Source organism: Penicillium cosmopolitanum, assembly GCF_028827165.1.
Source record: "Penicillium cosmopolitanum strain IBT 29677 chromosome Unknown utg000006l:49.0-5199605.0:1.0-5204138.0, whole genome shotgun sequence".
In the NCBI taxonomy this organism is placed as follows: domain Eukaryota; kingdom Fungi; phylum Ascomycota; class Eurotiomycetes; order Eurotiales; family Aspergillaceae; genus Penicillium; species Penicillium cosmopolitanum.
In genome coordinates this window covers 2,385,471-2,402,202 of record NW_026622676.1, presented here as the reverse complement: position 1 = coordinate 2,402,202, position 16,732 = coordinate 2,385,471, and the positions used below count along the sequence as shown (strand labels likewise).

At 49.3% G+C, this 16,732-nt stretch overlaps 4 protein-coding genes across 4 annotated transcripts; 2 read left to right on the top strand and 2 right to left on the bottom strand.

The window, feature by feature from the left end:
* Positions 1–403: 403 nt before the first annotated feature.
* On the bottom strand, positions 404–2,912 carry N7509_005405 (Elongator subunit ELP2; the record flags this gene model as incomplete). The annotated part of the gene is made up of 2 exons (XM_056630042.1): positions 404–2,716; positions 2,784–2,912. 2 exons carry the CDS (start codon positions 2,910–2,912, stop codon positions 404–406), a joined length of 2,442 nt encoding a protein of 813 aa, XP_056489344.1.
* A 280-nt stretch (positions 2,913–3,192) lies between these two features.
* On the top strand, positions 3,193–3,645 carry N7509_005404 (ubiquitin-related modifier 1; the record flags this gene model as incomplete). Its single annotated transcript, XM_056630041.1, has 2 exons — positions 3,193–3,470; positions 3,528–3,645. The coding sequence occupies 2 exons, from the start codon at positions 3,193–3,195 to the stop codon at positions 3,643–3,645; spliced, it is 396 nt and encodes a 131-aa protein (XP_056489343.1).
* Positions 3,646–3,792: 147 nt separating this feature from the next.
* N7509_005403 (bifunctional fructose-2,6-bisphosphate 2-phosphatase/6-phosphofructo-2-kinase) lies at positions 3,793–6,037 on the bottom strand (the record flags this gene model as incomplete). The annotated part of the gene is made up of 10 exons (XM_056630040.1): positions 3,793–4,047; positions 4,108–4,284; positions 4,336–4,710; positions 4,776–4,895; positions 4,944–5,051; positions 5,113–5,193; positions 5,249–5,418; positions 5,480–5,613; positions 5,681–5,869; positions 6,024–6,037. 10 exons carry the CDS (start codon positions 6,035–6,037, stop codon positions 3,793–3,795), a joined length of 1,623 nt encoding a protein of 540 aa, XP_056489342.1.
* A 740-nt stretch (positions 6,038–6,777) lies between these two features.
* On the top strand, positions 6,778–7,998 carry tom40 (TOM complex pore protein TOM40; the record flags this gene model as incomplete). Its single annotated transcript, XM_056630039.1, has 3 exons — positions 6,778–7,089; positions 7,177–7,824; positions 7,891–7,998. 3 exons carry the CDS (start codon positions 6,778–6,780, stop codon positions 7,996–7,998), a joined length of 1,068 nt encoding a protein of 355 aa, XP_056489341.1.
* Between the last annotated feature and the right edge of the window lie 8,734 nt (positions 7,999–16,732).

Genomic DNA, 16,732 nt, shown 5'->3' with positions numbered 1-16,732 from the left:
CCGATTTATGGGTGTCTTTTAACATTATGCCGTTCAACAATCATCGGGTTCAACAACCTGGCATGGGTGGGGTTTTGCGGGTATCTGAAATCTACAGGATAGATTTATTCAACATTAGGAGTTTTTCAACCAGGACTCCATAGAAGGGTTATGTTCATGAATATACGAAAAGAACTCGGCAGCATGGATGGCCGAGAAGTGGGAAATTATCTTTCAACCGATAGTGAAATCCACTTATGCATGTGACAAATATTCTAATTGCAATATCTACTCAATTTTTGAGGATCTCTGCTACTTTTTACTTTTAAATTTTCACTTTTCACTTTTCACTTTCTAACTTTTCATTGTAAAGAGCCACAGAAGATGATTTATCTACTGTATTTGATATTGAGCTAAGTATGGATCATGAGAGTATGTTCGAAATGGTGTATATGCGTGCCGAAGTGTCTTCACTAGCGACAGCAAGTTCAAACTGCGTCTTGCTATTGGCTTCCTCCGTTGTCACCGGTCGCCAAGCTAGTTGTGTGATCGCCCTTGAAGGCGCAATGGTGCTATCGATATTCACCACAAGTTGTGCTTCCAGGCTATCAACAGCAATTCGGTGGATAGAAACCGCCCCAGTATCCTCTCCAGCAGCAAGAATGAACGAGTCCTGATAAACCGCAGGCAGGAACTCAATAGCCGAGACAGGTGATGTCAAAGCAATTGTCGTTTTGCAGATGAAAGTTCCGTCTTCCGACTTTTGCCAGATTTTAACCGATTTGTCACGTCCAGCCGTGGCAAAGATATAATCCGAGGTTGAGGTTTTGGGAGCCCATGCTGCTCCCAGAATCATTCGAGAGTGGCCCTTGGGGTTGGAAGCCAGATTCGTGAACAAAGTTGCGTCGTGCTCACTACGTTCAAAGACAGCCCATTGGCGGTCTCGGCCCACGCTGAGAAGATACTTGTCGTCGTCGGAGAAGGATAGGTCGTAAATTGTTAGGGAGTGGGCTGTCAGAGAGGGTTTAATCTCATGCCAGTCCGATGTATCATACAGTCGAATGACAGCGTGATCAAGAGAGGTAGCCTTGCAGGCAGTCGCAATGACCTTTCGGTCGTGACTAACTGCAACGGCTGAAATTTCATAACCGTGACCGTAGAGCTTTTCGTGTTCTGGCCACAACGTATGTCGGGAGAGGTGGTCTTCTAGAGGTGGGGTGTCTGTGACCAAAGATGCTGCCGCTGCGGCGGCGGCGGCGGCGGAGCCTCCACCTCCTTCTTCCTCGTCTTCTTCAACGGGAGCCTCGTCTCCCTGAGCTTTGTTCGAAAGACCAAGCACAGGAATTTCAGCAGTGTCAGGGAGTTCCTCCTTAGAGGTTTGTTTGAAACCGGTCAGTCGCTCCAGCAACTCGGCAGTTTGTTTCGGCTCATTGAAAACACGCAATAACTTTTCATCTGCCCCAGACACAAATTGCAATGGGCCCAATGTATCGACGCAGTTCAGGTCATATCCATGAATCTGGGGCCGGGCAAACTCGTGCCACGATCGTTTCTCATCACGCAGCCATTGAGCATGTAGACGGGTTGTTTGATCTGCACTAGTGGAGAGCAAGTAGCCACCACTGGGTTCCCACTTAACACCATTGACCGAGCGCACGTGTCCCGAAATGCCAAAGTGTTGCACCCAAATATCTGCTTCGGCATCATGTCGCCAGGCTCTCCAACTGCCGGTTCGGCCAAGACTCACAACCTGTTTGCCATCTGGAGACCAGAGTCCAATCCAAAAACCACCCGCACTTCCAGTTGCTGTTGTTGCGCCTTTTTGCACGCTAATTTCACCCATTCGCTCTACCGACATCCACACACCTGATGCCGTGTCTTGCTCCCAGATTGTAACTGTGTTGTCGGCAGACGCTGTAAGAAGTTGCGAGCGTGTTGGGTCTGGGTTCCACGCTGTAGTGTAAATCCAGTCTTCATTTCCGAACAGAAGAGCTTCAAAGGTAACCGTATATTTCGATCCATTCGCTTCAAATTCATGCGCCTTGTTGGAGAGCGTAGGCTCCATTCCACCCAGTAGCGGGTCAGCATCATCAATAGGCGCAGCGACGTCCGCTTCACCCCGGCGCAACCGCCAAAGACGGATATATTTGTCCTGACTTGCGGAAGCTAGTAGGAGGTCGTTGTTGTCGTTCTGCTTGTCCTGAGTAAAAGAAAGAGACCTGACCCAAGCTTCGTGTCCAGAGAGAATAGCACGACGCTGGAAAATGGGCTTGTCGACGGACGCTTCTGCGACGTAAATCTGCACCTTGGTCGTGGTACCGGCAACCGCTAATACTAGCGGACCACCTTTGACGTCGTTCTCGAGAGTTCGCAGGGCCAGAGTCAATGGGAAGAATCGAGGCGTCATCGTAATTGTATCGAGGAGCTCCGACTTGGATTCATCCTGCGCATTGATTCTCCAAGTGCGAACCGTTCCATCTGCGGCACCCGATGCAATGATATCACTCCCTTCTGCTATGGCTATCGCGTTCACGGAACTGGTATGGCCTGCGAGTGTAGATAGCTGGGTATAATTTCGCGAATTGGTCGGATCTTGGCGCCATAGTCGAATTGTGTGATCAACGGAGCCGGTAATGATCAATCTCGCTCCGGAGGAGGGGCATGTGTAAAATTTAACGACGCTGACTTTGTCGGTGTGTCCAACTAGTAGAGCGTAGACACCTCGTTGGGAAGATTCCTACAGTAGATGTTAGGTCTACATTTCATGTAATAGACATTCCTTGGGCTCACAATGAAGAACTTACCAGAGGTTCCCACAAGGCGACGTTATTGTCTGCTCCATAGGCAAGCACTCCGGACTGGACGTCCCAATCCGCAGCGCCGGAGTGGCGATTTCCACCGACACTGATATAGTCTGTTGCAACAGACGCCATGGTTTGTAAGGACCCGGAACCCCTGCGTAGGCAGTGCAGTTGACGTTAACTCTAGCAGTGGCGGAGAAAAGAGCTGTCGCAAAAGATAATTGTAAGGTGGAATTGGCGCTTATCGATAAGTTCTTCCGCCCTGGGAATTTCCGATGCCCCTCCTCCGTTCCTCCGCCTCGCCGCAACTCTTCTTATTCTAATCTTCCCCCACCTTGAATCTTGACGAAAGCGAGACGCCAGAACCGGATATAAACAGAGCTACTTGGTTTCATTTCGACCTGGAAGAAATATGGCCAATTCTACCCACGACGGCGCGGCCCCCACCGTCTCAATTACCGTCGAGTTCACGTACCGTTCCCGCAATGCCCCAGATTACTTGCAGCCTCTAACCAAATCCAATAGTGGTGGACTCGAAATTCTGTTTTCCAATGAGCGCAAACACACTATCACACTCCCGGCCCGTTTAGACGATGCAAGCCAGCCGACAATTGCGTACCTGCTTCAACACCTAGTGGACAATCACATGAAGGACGACAGGAAGGAACTTTTTATTATGGAAGACAATGTGTATGCGCGATCTACACTTGACCTAAAATTACAACACAGAGACTAATAATTGTACAGGCGACCAGGAATTCTCGTCCTGATCAACGATGCCGACTGGGAGCTAGAGGGCGAGGAGAACTATGAGCTTCAACAAGGGGATAACATTGTATTCGTTTCAACTCTGCATGGAGGCTAGATCGGCATGATTTAAAAAACGCATTGACGATATCTGGAAGAATTTATTGCTATCAAAGATGTGCTCAAGACACGAGAAAGAAAGCTTAGCCCGAGGCCGTGTCATGCCAGGGGTGAGAGGAATCCCATCCTACGATCTGAATGATTCCTACACAACATCTTCAACATGCTGCTGGGAGATCCTTTCAGGCTCGCGAGGGGTTCGAATTCCACTGGGAGTACGATAACCACTCTGAGGCGTTCCCTGGCCATCTGGTGGGCTTCCCAGGCCCTGGATAGGAGACACAACGCCGCTTGGGGGCACTGGGATCTTCAAATCCTCAGGCGATGCGGGAATGATCTCTTCTGGAAGGTCCGGGATATGAATTCGGCTTGCCTCGTTTTGGTAGCTTTCGGGAATGATCTTTAATATAGTCTGTTAGCCACTGAATTGAACAAGACACGATTTGAGTGCACGATATACCTCAATTATTTCATCGCGAGGGAACTCAAGGAAAGGAATATCGGCAGCATTACAGGCCATGAGATAGCCATATAAGACGCGGAGTACACTTTCGTGAGCAATAATGAGCAGGTCGTTCTCTTCTCGCTCGAGTTCGAGAATAATCGGTTCAAGGCGGACAGCCAAGTCATGGTAGGACTGATGGGGGGGTTAGCCAGCGGTTCGATAATTGACAATTCATAATCATACCTCTGCACGGGGGTAGCGATGGTGGTAAGGATCCAGCTCATGCTTTGCAACTTCATCGGCGAACTCGGCCCGAATCTTCTTCTCTGACATTTTCTCGCAGACCCCCGGGTTGAGTTGGCTCATCTGGGACCGTTGTCGAACTTTGTAGCCCCTCTCATAGAGGTATCTCGCAGTTTCCACAGTTCGGCGCCTGGTCGATGTCCAAACTTTCAAAGGTCGGAGTTCGTAGCCCGATTCGCCTCGATCGATCATCGCTTGTTTCTCTGATTCTCGGTGGGCCATCAAGCATTCGGTCATCTTTTTAGCATAATCCTCGCCTTGGTCGGACAGGGAGGCATCCGCTTTATACGAGTCTGCATCAACCGAAACACCAGCCTAAATTTGCGATTAGAACATCTGAAATGTGTACATGTATGGTTCAATCTGGAGGAATCACATACCCGTGCAAAATAAGTTCTCCTGGATTTGATGTGAAGGTTCAATAGGTAGAAGACGATCCGATTGGACAAATATCCAAAGCTTCGGTTATTCACAATGAGTCTCTCGCCAGCATTAATCATCTATATTCCTTTAGTTAAACGACTTGATAAGATATCGAGAATGCAAACCTTGATGTAGTTCAAATCCTTCTCCTCCATAGTTTGGAATTGAGGAATACGCGATGAGATGCGAGTGAGGTAATGCTGAACAGCATCCTCCGGAGTCCATGAAACGTACTGCAATGTTTGTGAGTTCGTTGTCAAAAATTCCATCTTGGGGGCTCCAGGTTCTACTCACATCGGGAGACGAAATCTTGACTCGACGGACATTCTCCTCAATAATCTTCTCATCATCACACCATGACTCGATGAAAAGCGTCTGCATACTATTGTCAATACCATGGCACCGAGATAGAAAGCAGATCGCGGTTTACCTCAATGTCATGTTTAGCAAATTCTTTGGCAAGCGAGCGCCGTCCCGAAGCGAGAGGGTTCACAGCATCATAAATGGCAATTTGGCCATTTTCGTGGTTCAAAAAGTGGTAGATGTCCTCTCGGCATTTTCGCACGATTTTCTGGCGTAGGAGAACGGAAGAAGCGGTGGCTTAGGCACAGTTAATATCGTGATATATCTAGATCGATATGAGTTTCGTGGGACCACTTACCATTCACATAGAAATAATCATCAGGCATATCTTCACCAAAAGGGATAGTAGCACGGCGGTAATCGCCGAGATGGAATATTCTGGTTTTGACTCCAAGCCATCTTAGATACCGTGCCAGTGCCACAGACATATGCCTATTGTGTTTCAAGTGTCAGAAAAGTAAAATCCGAATGTCGGGGTGGGTGGTAAAGCTAAACGTACGTCTTTCCTCTTGCGGGTAGCCCTACTGTGATGATCACGATTCGACCGGAGTGGAAAAGCCGGCCGGACTCAGTGCTGTACAGCTGAGCTGGAGCAAGGTCGGCCTTTTCAGGCAAATCGTGAATTGCATCGACGAAGATTGAAGACTTGCGCCGGAATTGCGGGGAGTTGGCCACGATTTCGGCGGTGCTGGTTGACGTCAGTTGTGTGTCGAACGAGGAACCTGCTTTCCTGACGCAGTTTCAATGGCTAAGAGAAGCGAGCATAGCATTCAATCAAGAAGCTGTGTGTACGTAGCGAGCAGCTGCCAGTCCCGCATATAACAATGAAAGAGTAGGCTTACAGTAAGGTATCCATGATGGCGGGGCTGAAGAGGACTGAACCGGGAAACCAGCGGTGGGGGTCACTTTGAGATACGATATATCGGAGTGCTGTACCGGTACAAGCAGTAGTAGAGTAGAAGTTACTCGCAGCCTTCCAAAGGGCCAGATCTTCCCGCGATGGGAGGAAAGTTAGGGGGATGAAAGCAGGGCACGAATGAAGGCGGTCCAGGCAATCACGGTGAGTGAGTAGATATCAGGCGGACCCATATAATTCGTCGTGTCCCCCAAAAAACAGGGTGAACTGGTAGACAGCGATGTACAATTCAACAACCACAACTATTATCCAAATGCAAATTTACTAGAGCAGGTCGGTATGTATTATTCTACAGAGCTTAAAATTCCAAAAAATTCCCTTTTCCCCAACTCCTTTCATGTTATTCGTTTTTCCCATAGTTCACCACCCCGAGAAGCTCCGGCTTACCTAAGAATCCGGCGGGCGGCAGCGGCCAAAAGCGCGGAGGAAGGAACTGGCATTTTTCACGGAAAGACTTCAGCTCCGCTTCATCCAAACCAATCCCCCGACTCCCCCGAGCGGTTCAATAACAGCTCCTTTTCCTAATTCCTACCCGATTTGTGACGTTCGCTCGTCCCAAATCTATCGGACCGATCTCAATTCCTCTCCCTTAACGCCTTGATTGTCCTTTTTTCGCAACCTCCCCGTTGAACGGCATCGCGTGACGACACCTGTATAATCTCTACCTCCCCAACCACAAAATGTCCGATCTTTCATCATCTCTCGGTTTCGTGACCGAGAACCCTGCCATGGCCGCGATCAAGGATGCATGCAACTCCTTCTCTGAGCGGAGGGCGTTGCTCAACCTGCCCAACCCGGGCACCGTGGATAACATCGCGAGGGAGGTGCAAAAGGAGGTTCTTCTGTCCAACTTCATGTTCACAGGTCTTCGCGCCGACTTGACCAAGGTCTTTGGCATGAACCCTCTCTTCCGTGTTTCCCACGCGTTCTCCATGGGTTCTTCCGGCAACCTGCCCCCATACGCCTTCTCCGCCATGTACGGAAGCCCCAAGGTAAGCAAATTTCATCTCAACTTGCGTGTCAACGCGATCGTCTTTGATCCGAGAGTCTAACTGGTTGTTTTTTTTTCTACGCATCAGATCTTCATGCAAGGCAACCTCGGCAGCGATGGTACCCTCTCCGCCGTCTACAACTACCGCTGGAACCAGGCTCTGGTTACCAAGACCAACGCCCAGGTCATGGCCGGTAGCGCCCAAGGCCTTCTCCAGATTGACAACGACTACACTGGCGCCGACTTCTCTGCCTCTCTGAAGGCCTTCAACCCTTCTGTCTTCGAGGGCGGTCTGACCGGTATCTTCGTTGGTAGCTACCTCCAGTCCATCACACCCGGTCTGGCTCTTGGTTTCGAGGCTATCTGGCAACGCCAGGGCATGACCGCTCGCCCCGAGACTGCTCTGTCCTACTGCGCCAAGTACAAGGGTGACGACTGGATCGGTACCGCTCAGCTTCAGGCCCAGGGCACTTTCGCCGCTACCTACTGGCGCAAGCTCTCCGAGCGCGTTGAGGCCGGTGTCGATATGAACCTCCAGTTCTCCCCCAGCCCTGCCGCTATGATGATGGGTGGTCCCAGCCGTGACGGTACCACCTCCATCGGTGCCAAGTACGACTTCCGCGCCTCCTCTTTCCGTGCTCAGGTCGACAGCACCGGTAAGGTCAGCTGCCTGCTTGAGAAGCGCATTGCCATGCCCATCTCTCTGAGCTTCGCTGGTGAGATTGACCAGGCCAAGGTACGAATAGCCCCAGTAACTTCTATCTTACCGATTATCATGAATACTAATTTTTGTGTCTTATAGCAAACGGCCAAGGTCGGCCTTGCCGTCTCTCTGGAGATCGCCGGCGAGGAGCTGATGGACCAGCAGGAGAATGCTGACCCCGCCAGCATGGTCCCCCCTCCTTTCTAAACTCCTTTCCTCTCGTCTCATCGAGATCTTTCTCTTCTCAAGATTGGTGCATCACTTGATCAGCACCTCTCGAGCTAATCACCTTTCGACCTCTCTGTTTTATTAGTTATTCGCACTCCCTCTCCCCCAATGTCTGGAATGACATGGCATGTCACTTTTCCTCGGTATATCCCTCTTTTTCACGGGTTGCTGGTGTAGGCGGCAGTTGTTTGGCGCCATGGAGATTCCAAATGTTTGTTCTTTTCTGTATAGATTCACACTCCGTTTTCCCCTTTCTGGTGGGCCTTACTCTCTCCACCCGGCATTTCAACCGCGCATCTCCCGGCAATCTGTTGGTCCGTATCTTTGTTTATCTCGTTATGTGATGTTATTCAATGGTCATATGTGGCCGAAATCGTGAGGGTCAGTTGCAAGGCGGGAGGCTTGGTGGATGGATGCCTCGGGTGTTGTGGTTATGGTTTCTTTGCATCATAGACGGACCAATGTAAAACAATCTTTCTTCGACTTAATTTGATCAACGTATGACTTGAGGCATATCAAATTGTGTAGTTACAAAAGACTACCACGACGCTGCGACTGGTAATGGTGGCTGTTACGAGGCTAGAAGACTTCGTAACCTAGAGAGCTACTGGCTACCTTGATATATGGTTATTGCAAGAGGGCAAAGTTAAAATTTGCGAGCCCTGGAGGCACAAATGATGAGAGAAAGACTATTGTTATTCACTATTCTCCATAGTATTCGTAGTACTAGTAGGTGGTTGTTAGACATCCGTCGAATCTGCCGTCAGAAACAAAAGTCTTTCCTGCTGTGCTTCAATGACCTCCGGCGACGCGACAACTTCCCCAATAATGAACTCTCTCTCTCTCCTCCTCACACTCGTTTTCTCTGATCATTCAGCCTGCTGCTTCATTCCATTGCTCACATAACAGATAGCGCCCCAACAATAAACGTACGCACAACCTATACGTAGGACATGGCGAGGAAGACGAAGATGATCGTCATATTAGAGACGCTAGCTCCTGCCTACATCCACAAGACACGATCTCTGTGACCACGCCTGATCCCTGATGGGCCATGGCGCCGTCGTTAGCAGGTGCCGCGCCCTAAGACCTTCTCGCCCTTGATAAGTTACTAAGCGGAGGATCCGAATCACTTCGTGAAGTACGTCGCCGGGTTGCCATGTCGGTGGCTCCGTGTCGGCGGCTTGTTTTTTATGTTGCCATATTGCGCACTGTATCATCGTCTCCTTGAGCTGCTGCGTGTCGAACGGGTCCATCTGGGGTGCTCGGTGAGCGGAAAGTGGGTGAAGCGAGTGAAACGGATCTCCGTGGTTTAGAGACGATGGGACGTGAAATACTTAACGAATGCATAAAGTGAACGGAGATACTTTCCAGTTTCGTGACCCTTGACAAGGCGTAGACAAAATATAACTATAACGTCCATGGAGTTATACTTCTCAGCATAGAACATAAGGCACGAGCAGGATCAATCCGCATCCTCCACAGTCCATCGATCCAGTCCATCAATCTGCATCCTCCACAGTCCATCGATCCAGTCCATCAATCCACAGTCCACAGTCCACCGATTACTTTGGCAGACATTGTTCTAGCCCACCAAAAACCACTGAGACGATGAGCTCACGGTAGCTATCGCCATTCTCTGCACCTTCTATCCAGCAGCTGGACAGGATATATTTAGGTTTGATCATGATTTTGGAAGTCGCTGGAATATCGACATGACTCAAGATCGATTCTCATAAAGAAATGGGAACAACACTCGTAAGCTATAAAAGCGAGCGAAGAATATAAACCAATTGCAGTCAGGCAAGTTCACTTTTGGCACTTTGAATCTTCTAAACTGGGGGCTGTCTCTTCACTATTTCATCATGACCAAGCCGCAAGAAGCAACGAAAGTTCGCCGAACAGGGTCATAGAATTCGAGAGGTTTCGAGTGTAGAATAAATCCAAGTCGTCGGAACAGGCAGGATGAATGGTCTCATTGTGTCTGATCCCCGCAGGAAACTCGCCATCAGTGTCAGCGTAATCAATGTCCTCACTTGAACTCATTTCATTATCCGGAGGGCAGACAAGAGTATCCAAAGGGAAATAGTAGCGTTGAGATGAAATGAAACGTCGGTAGCGTTAGCTTTGGCTCTTTTTGAGGGCTTCTTGCCTTATTAGACTTCTCTAGAGGAATGAGTCGCATGCCACCTGCAGCTTGGGCACGGACTTGAGGGGCTATGAAGAGGGGCATGGAATTTTGAAAATAGCGTATGTTTGTCGGTTTCCATGCTGTCAACAAGGTCAAGGTCGAGGATGTAGGCCAAGGGGGATGGAAGATAACGGCTCGGAATGTACTTCAGGATTGAGGTCATGCCGACAAAATACAGTGGCGAGGGATGATCGATGGGGCATATATAATTGTAGCTGAGGAGATGTGCGCAAGCCAGAGCAGCTTCCCTTTGCTCGACTCCAGGGCTGTGCGTACCAGAGTGCACAGTCTGATCGCCCAAGCAGCGTCTTGCTCGGCACTTTCGCTGCCAGAATGATGTCTTTCAAGTCCATACTCCTTTATGCATGTGCATGGCTAGGTGAAGCTATTCGCGCATCAAAAGACCTTTCTTGCTCCAAACTTGCACCATATTCATCACCTCACCACCGTCTGGATTCCAGACGTGGAAATCGTGCGAGTCATAATCAGGCCGCTTGAAAATAAGGATAGCTCTTCCATGTCAAACATGCTCCATTGCAGTTTCCAACGAGGTTGAGATATACATTGCGGGGCAAAATGGATTGACATTGATACTCTCGGTGATAACCGGCAGGAAGAAGAATGATGCGTAGACGTGAGCATTGTGTGGCATACCTCGGTAGAGTTGGTTCTCGTTGAATAGGTCAGGGTAAGAATCTTGAATGCTTTTCCATTTTGATACCGAAGTATTTCCTCGGCTTTATCTTCTTGTCATTCGTGCCGATCCTGTTTGACGGCTCGATGATTGCGTGAATCAAGTCATAAACATCTGACTTTCCTTCCGGGAGACTTTCTTGGCGAAATTTTCCATGTCTCCCTTCGCGAGATCATCCTCAGCGTGCACCGAAGGTCCGAAGGCAATCGGGCGGCATCCTTTGGCCATCCAACACCGGTCCAAGTATGGCATTAAGGCGCGCACACACTAGTACGGTCTTAGCCGAGTGATCATCAACCTGGCACACCAGGGTGCATGAAAAAAGCCCAAGTTACTCGGAAGCTAGCAGCCGCTGAAAAGAGGTTTATTCCATAATGGGAGGTCCAACGGGGCCTGCGGGCCAAGTTTTGGCTTTTGAGCCACATCAGACTGCCAGTCTTGTGGAGAAGTGGAAGTCAAAGCCGAAGTGGAAGCGAAAGAACAAGGTCTCGTAATTATAGGGCATTGTCTGATTTAACGGATAAGTAAACAAATCATTCTCAAGAAAAGAGGGCAATTACCTAGCGCCCAGACAGTGACAGCGACTGCACTGTGACGGCGCTGCAAATTTGGCTGCAGTGTCATTGAACCTTTTATATTAAGTCGATAAGTATATAGCTCACGGGACTTTTTAGCCCCATCGAACCCAGCCTTGTCCTTCTTGGACAATCTTCATTCAACACAAGAGGAGATACAGCTACCCCAGTGATACCGTCTATGCGGCAATCAGATCCGACTCCTTCCAGGTTGCACAGAGTAGGCTCCGGGCTAAGAGCGGGAATCTGGCCCGTAAGTGCTTGGATTTCTTGACATTAGGCTTCGAGAAGTGGACCTATTTGTCGAACTTGGATCGGCCATGAAGAGAAAACGAGATAGTTGAAGGGAGGAAATGGAGGAAATGGGAAATCTAATTAATTATAGAGGAAAAAATGCAATTGGGGGAAGGAGCGTTCAAGTTATATGGTTATATGGAAGGCACACCCAAAGTGCAGGAGCGTTGGAGTTGCTTCCCGGGCAAACAAAAGCTGTTGAAACAAACAGTGATGAAATTTACAGGCAAGGAATTGGAAACATGCAGGACATCAAGAGCTATAGTCTCTTTGCTGACTGTCTGCCAGCTCAGGAATAACATGTTCAAATAAAGAGTGATACCCCCAAGAAGTATCTTCTACAAACTCAAAGATGATCCTCAAATATATCTTTGATATCTTCATGAAGGTACTAGTAGTCATTAATAACAAAGCGCTTATGATTAGATATTATCGCGTTAGGCCGGTATATACGTTTCCTTATGACCACGTCGAGCTTGTAACCTACACCTAGTAAGAAGAAGTAGGATTTATGCCAGGTAATTTATCTACGACTTGCCCCCTCTCATGTATTCAAAATTCCTAAAAAGTGATATATGTATTTACCCAACGTTTGTTCTGACAGTTTGATTTTTGGGACATGCCGCAGATGTTATTGAGAGCGCCTGCCGTTGAGCCCAACACGACAAAGATGACTACCATGTAATTTTGCCCAATCGCAGTTTGGCATACATATAAGAAACAAAATGTATCCCCTTGTGACTCCTCCGCCAAGACTAGACAAGTAAGGTGTTGTAAGATTCCTTTGTTACTCCGTTGATAGCAAAGTATTGAGTAACAGCTATTTTCTTTCACCAAGGCTGCAAATTGAGTACTACTTTCCTATGGAGACCTTCATTCACACTAACTTTATCTGTAATAGTTAGTAATAATAATAGCATACCTGGACTAGTAAAACCGGCCAGTCCCGACCCGGCACATTATGAACAGCCCAGTTTCCGAGGCGCCAGCCGTATCACCTGACCCGCACGCACCACCTCGCGCCTTGTCGTGGTGCGTGTACGAGGCAACCGAGAAACCGCCCTGTATGGTCTTGGCTGTGTGGACAATATGTGGGCCGTGGGTCTCAAGGGTGGGTTGCTGGAGACACCGCGTCCGCCAACGATAGCCCAAAGACTCCGGAGTGCAGATGTGGACAAGGTCTTATGCATCTCCTAGGACGTACGCAGAATAGGTGCAGAGCAGAGCAAACCGTTCTGTTCTTCTTCGTGGGACCTCCCCCCTCTCCTCCTCCACCCCACCCCACTCCCAGACCCAGCGTCTCTCCCGGCGGATTTCTATTTCTTTTTCCTTTTTCTCCCATCCCCGTTTTTTTGCCTGGTTATGGGTGCTTCTTGCTGGTATCCACTCGCCAGTTGAATGGCCGACCCAAGGTTTTACCTTTCCTGCAGGCGGAAGCCTGGGTGTGGTGGTGGTGGTGCCCCAGCCCCAGGCCCAGGGCAGGGGGCTGCCGCGCGACCACTGACTGAGTTTTGTCTCCCAGTTGAGTTGGTGGCTTTGATTTATCCGCGACAGAGCAGAAAGTAGGAAAGTCACTACGTACTAGCAGGGATTGTGTCTCGTGTGCTTTGTGCTAGGTATACTGCCACTGAGATATGTGGCTGGGGCATGTCCTACAAGTACAAGTTTGGGGGCGTTTTTTTTTTCTTTTTCTTTTTCTTGGCTTCACAAGGCAAAACTCAGGTTTCATACATACATCTTTCCAAATTGATAGAAATATAGTAGAAGTACATAATAGATTCCAATTTCCACACTACACACCCCTTCCCCCTCCAACTTGACATCATTCCCCGGCCGTTGACTCTCGTCCGTCCTCCGGGTTTGTCGACCTGCATTGACCTCCCGGGCCTTTCCTGCGGGGGCCACAGAGACCATCAAATGAACGGGAGGTACGAAGTCAACAATCGCGGATTTACAGTTTCGAGGGCGGGGGCCCGAGACCCTCCTCACCCCGGGAATCGCCCAATCGTGACCGGGACTTGTTCGCCTGCGCGGTAATTTCCTCGTTTCCTTGAAATTGATTGTGGATATCGTGGTTCCCACTTGGATCTGAACCCCGTTGGAAGGGAGATAATTTGGATCAATGGTTTGGTTTGGGTTTAGGTGTGTCGTGTGGGAAACATGAGCGATGAGCCCCAGGTATAGACACATGTGGAACGTGCACATATGTACCTTTGAAATAGAGCCTTGATATGTAATCTGTACAGTGTACGAATTATTGTCTAGGGCATGTCACTGTAGGGCATCTATAACATGTGACATGGCATGGGTAGTGGCTTCAACGAGTAGGACTAGTTACGATGTACGGAGTAACTCAAGTGCAAGGCCACTCGTACTCGTCCTGCAGAGACAGACAGATGGATCAGCCAGTGACAGTGACGTTATGGGCCGTGCTCCACGCTGTTGACGAGCCCAACATCACCCGAAAGGGTATGGGTTCACCAATAGACGCGATAGTTACCGTTCGGAAGACCCGTGTTGTATGGAGCACATAGCATGCCTAGCGAAAGACAAGTGTATTTGGATCGTCGCCAGTGATGGCAGATCTTCCCAACTAGTGTTAAACAAACAATGGCCGGTCCTGAGGGAGAGAAAGGCAAAGAGAGAGAGAGAGAGGGAGCGAAAGAAAGAAAATCGGATCCCCATACCGGGAGTACAGCCAATGAGCCGCGTTGGGAATCATGATTCGCATACATATTTTGGGTCGGCATTCCTCGTATGTACCTGGCTGGCCACGGCGCGCCCAGGCTTTGAGGCGAAATGGGATGGGAGCACAGTCCAGCACAGCACAGCACAGCACAGTCCAGCACTTCTTGCCCATCCATATTCGGTAAGGTACCGACAATGAAATTCTAAATTCTTCACCTCTGACGATTCTGGTATTTGGTATGTGCTTCGGGAATGTGTGATGGCCCACGTGTCTGACAAGAGGATGGATGAATGTTGCGAATTGCGAATTCGATCGTACCTTGCTAGTCCATGGGAGGGAAATAAAACAACTTAAACACATGCCGGGCCGTGCTGAATTGAATAGACATTCCCCCTCGGGTCCGAGCCATCGTGCATGGGAATGGGGATGCATAATTCAATTCCCATGCCGGGGCGAAACCCAGTGGTTCAGGAACACGGCACGATCGGTGCAGGGAAACGGTATGCGGGAAATTGAGGTCCACTCCGAAATGTACAGACCAGCAACGAGACGAGACATCAGCAACCGTCCAAGGAAAAAGTAATTTATTTACCCGTATCCAAGGAAAACTCCCCCCCTGGGAGTACAGTGTATGGTGATTGTGATTGATGGATGGCCAGGGATTTTGGGGCCGGATTAGTATTGAACGATGGCTGGTTCGTGGCTCCGAATAAGTCGGGCCCGAACAGTCCCAGTCCAGTGCCAGTCCCGACTACGATGGATGAATGACTATGGAGTATGTACATATGTCAAGCAGTAGCTAGTAAACTAGTTAGCTGACTAGCAGTGGCAGTGCAGTGTCAGTAGGGAGAAAATACCCAGGGTAAACTTGAAGATGAAAGGAAAGAAGACGTCACTATGGGGATGACAGCAGTGTCGCCTGACAGATGAACTGTGGCAAAGGTAAGGTCTGGTGATGTCGATCGCCGCAACAGGCTCTAGTGCGAGGGAAAAGAGAGAGGACTAGCAGTGACTAAGGGAAGTACTCCAGTACTCCAGTACTCGTAGATACAGTCGATGGTTATGATGGGTTATTGGTTATTGGTTATTGGTTTTATGGTTCTGGCATGGTAAATACGGAGTGGTACAAGGCCCGCGAAGCCGCAGGTGCAGCACGGTCGCTTCTCAACATTAACCTTTTCAGCCAGGTGCAGTACCATCTGCATTGCTCGAGGGGAGCTGGACCTCAACGGCCCTGACTTCCCATTATTGGATCCTTCACATCAGGGGCAAGAAAAGTTACTTCTTGAAACTTTGTAGGGGAGAGAGTGCAGAGATTTTTTTCACTTTAGGTACTTTACTTTTTTTTTTCTGGCCTCTCCTTAAGCTTAGGGACAATTCGCAAACTACGAGTAGTTACAGAATCCAGGTACCTCCTGATCTGCTCGGGTGACGATGACAGTAACGGTGAGAGTGAGAGTGACGGTAACGGTTCCGGCTTGGGCCAATTCCTCAATTGCTCCAGACCGAGACATGGCCCGATGCCGAAGCGCTGCTGCTGCCACTGCCACTGCTCCTCCTCCTGCTGCGCATCAGCTACCAGTAGGTCCCAGCTCCCCAGCTCCTAGCCCCGGCTACCCAGGTACCATCCCGGTGCAGTGGCTGGAATCCCAATCATTCGGAGCGAGGCGTCGGCTGAGATCACTTTGTCCATACATGCCAAGGGGATCCCTGCACCGGGATGCTAGAATTGTCGGGGATCGACGGGCGGTGTTGGGCTGCCGGGTCCCGTTCATGCCGTATCTCGCATGGCATCAAGATCGACGAACAGATGAATCCAGTAATGGCAGATCCAATAAAAGAAAATAAAATAAAAATAAAAATAAAAACTGTCTTTTTAGGGAGTAAAGAAAAAGCAAAGCCAAGCGAGCCGCGATCGAGACCGCGAGGACGACTCGAGTCAAGTCGACAGTTTTTTGCCCTCGGATCGGGGGCTGGCCTAAGCTTCCCAAGTCAGCTGGACTCGATGACATCGTGTTGGTCACGAGGGCGGCGGGGCCAATGGCGGTGGTTCCTGGGAAAATCACGGCTGGTCACCCGACTTGCAGATATACTGTTAGCTGTTAGCTATAGTGGATGGAGTAAAGAGTGACAGCTGTGTAGTGACTGTACTAGCTAGTATACGGTATCCAGTATCTAGTTTATACTACGGAGTAGAGTACTAGTATTTACATGCTGATATACTTATATATCTATATCTGTAGCTAGAGACTACTGCTGTGCCACTCAAT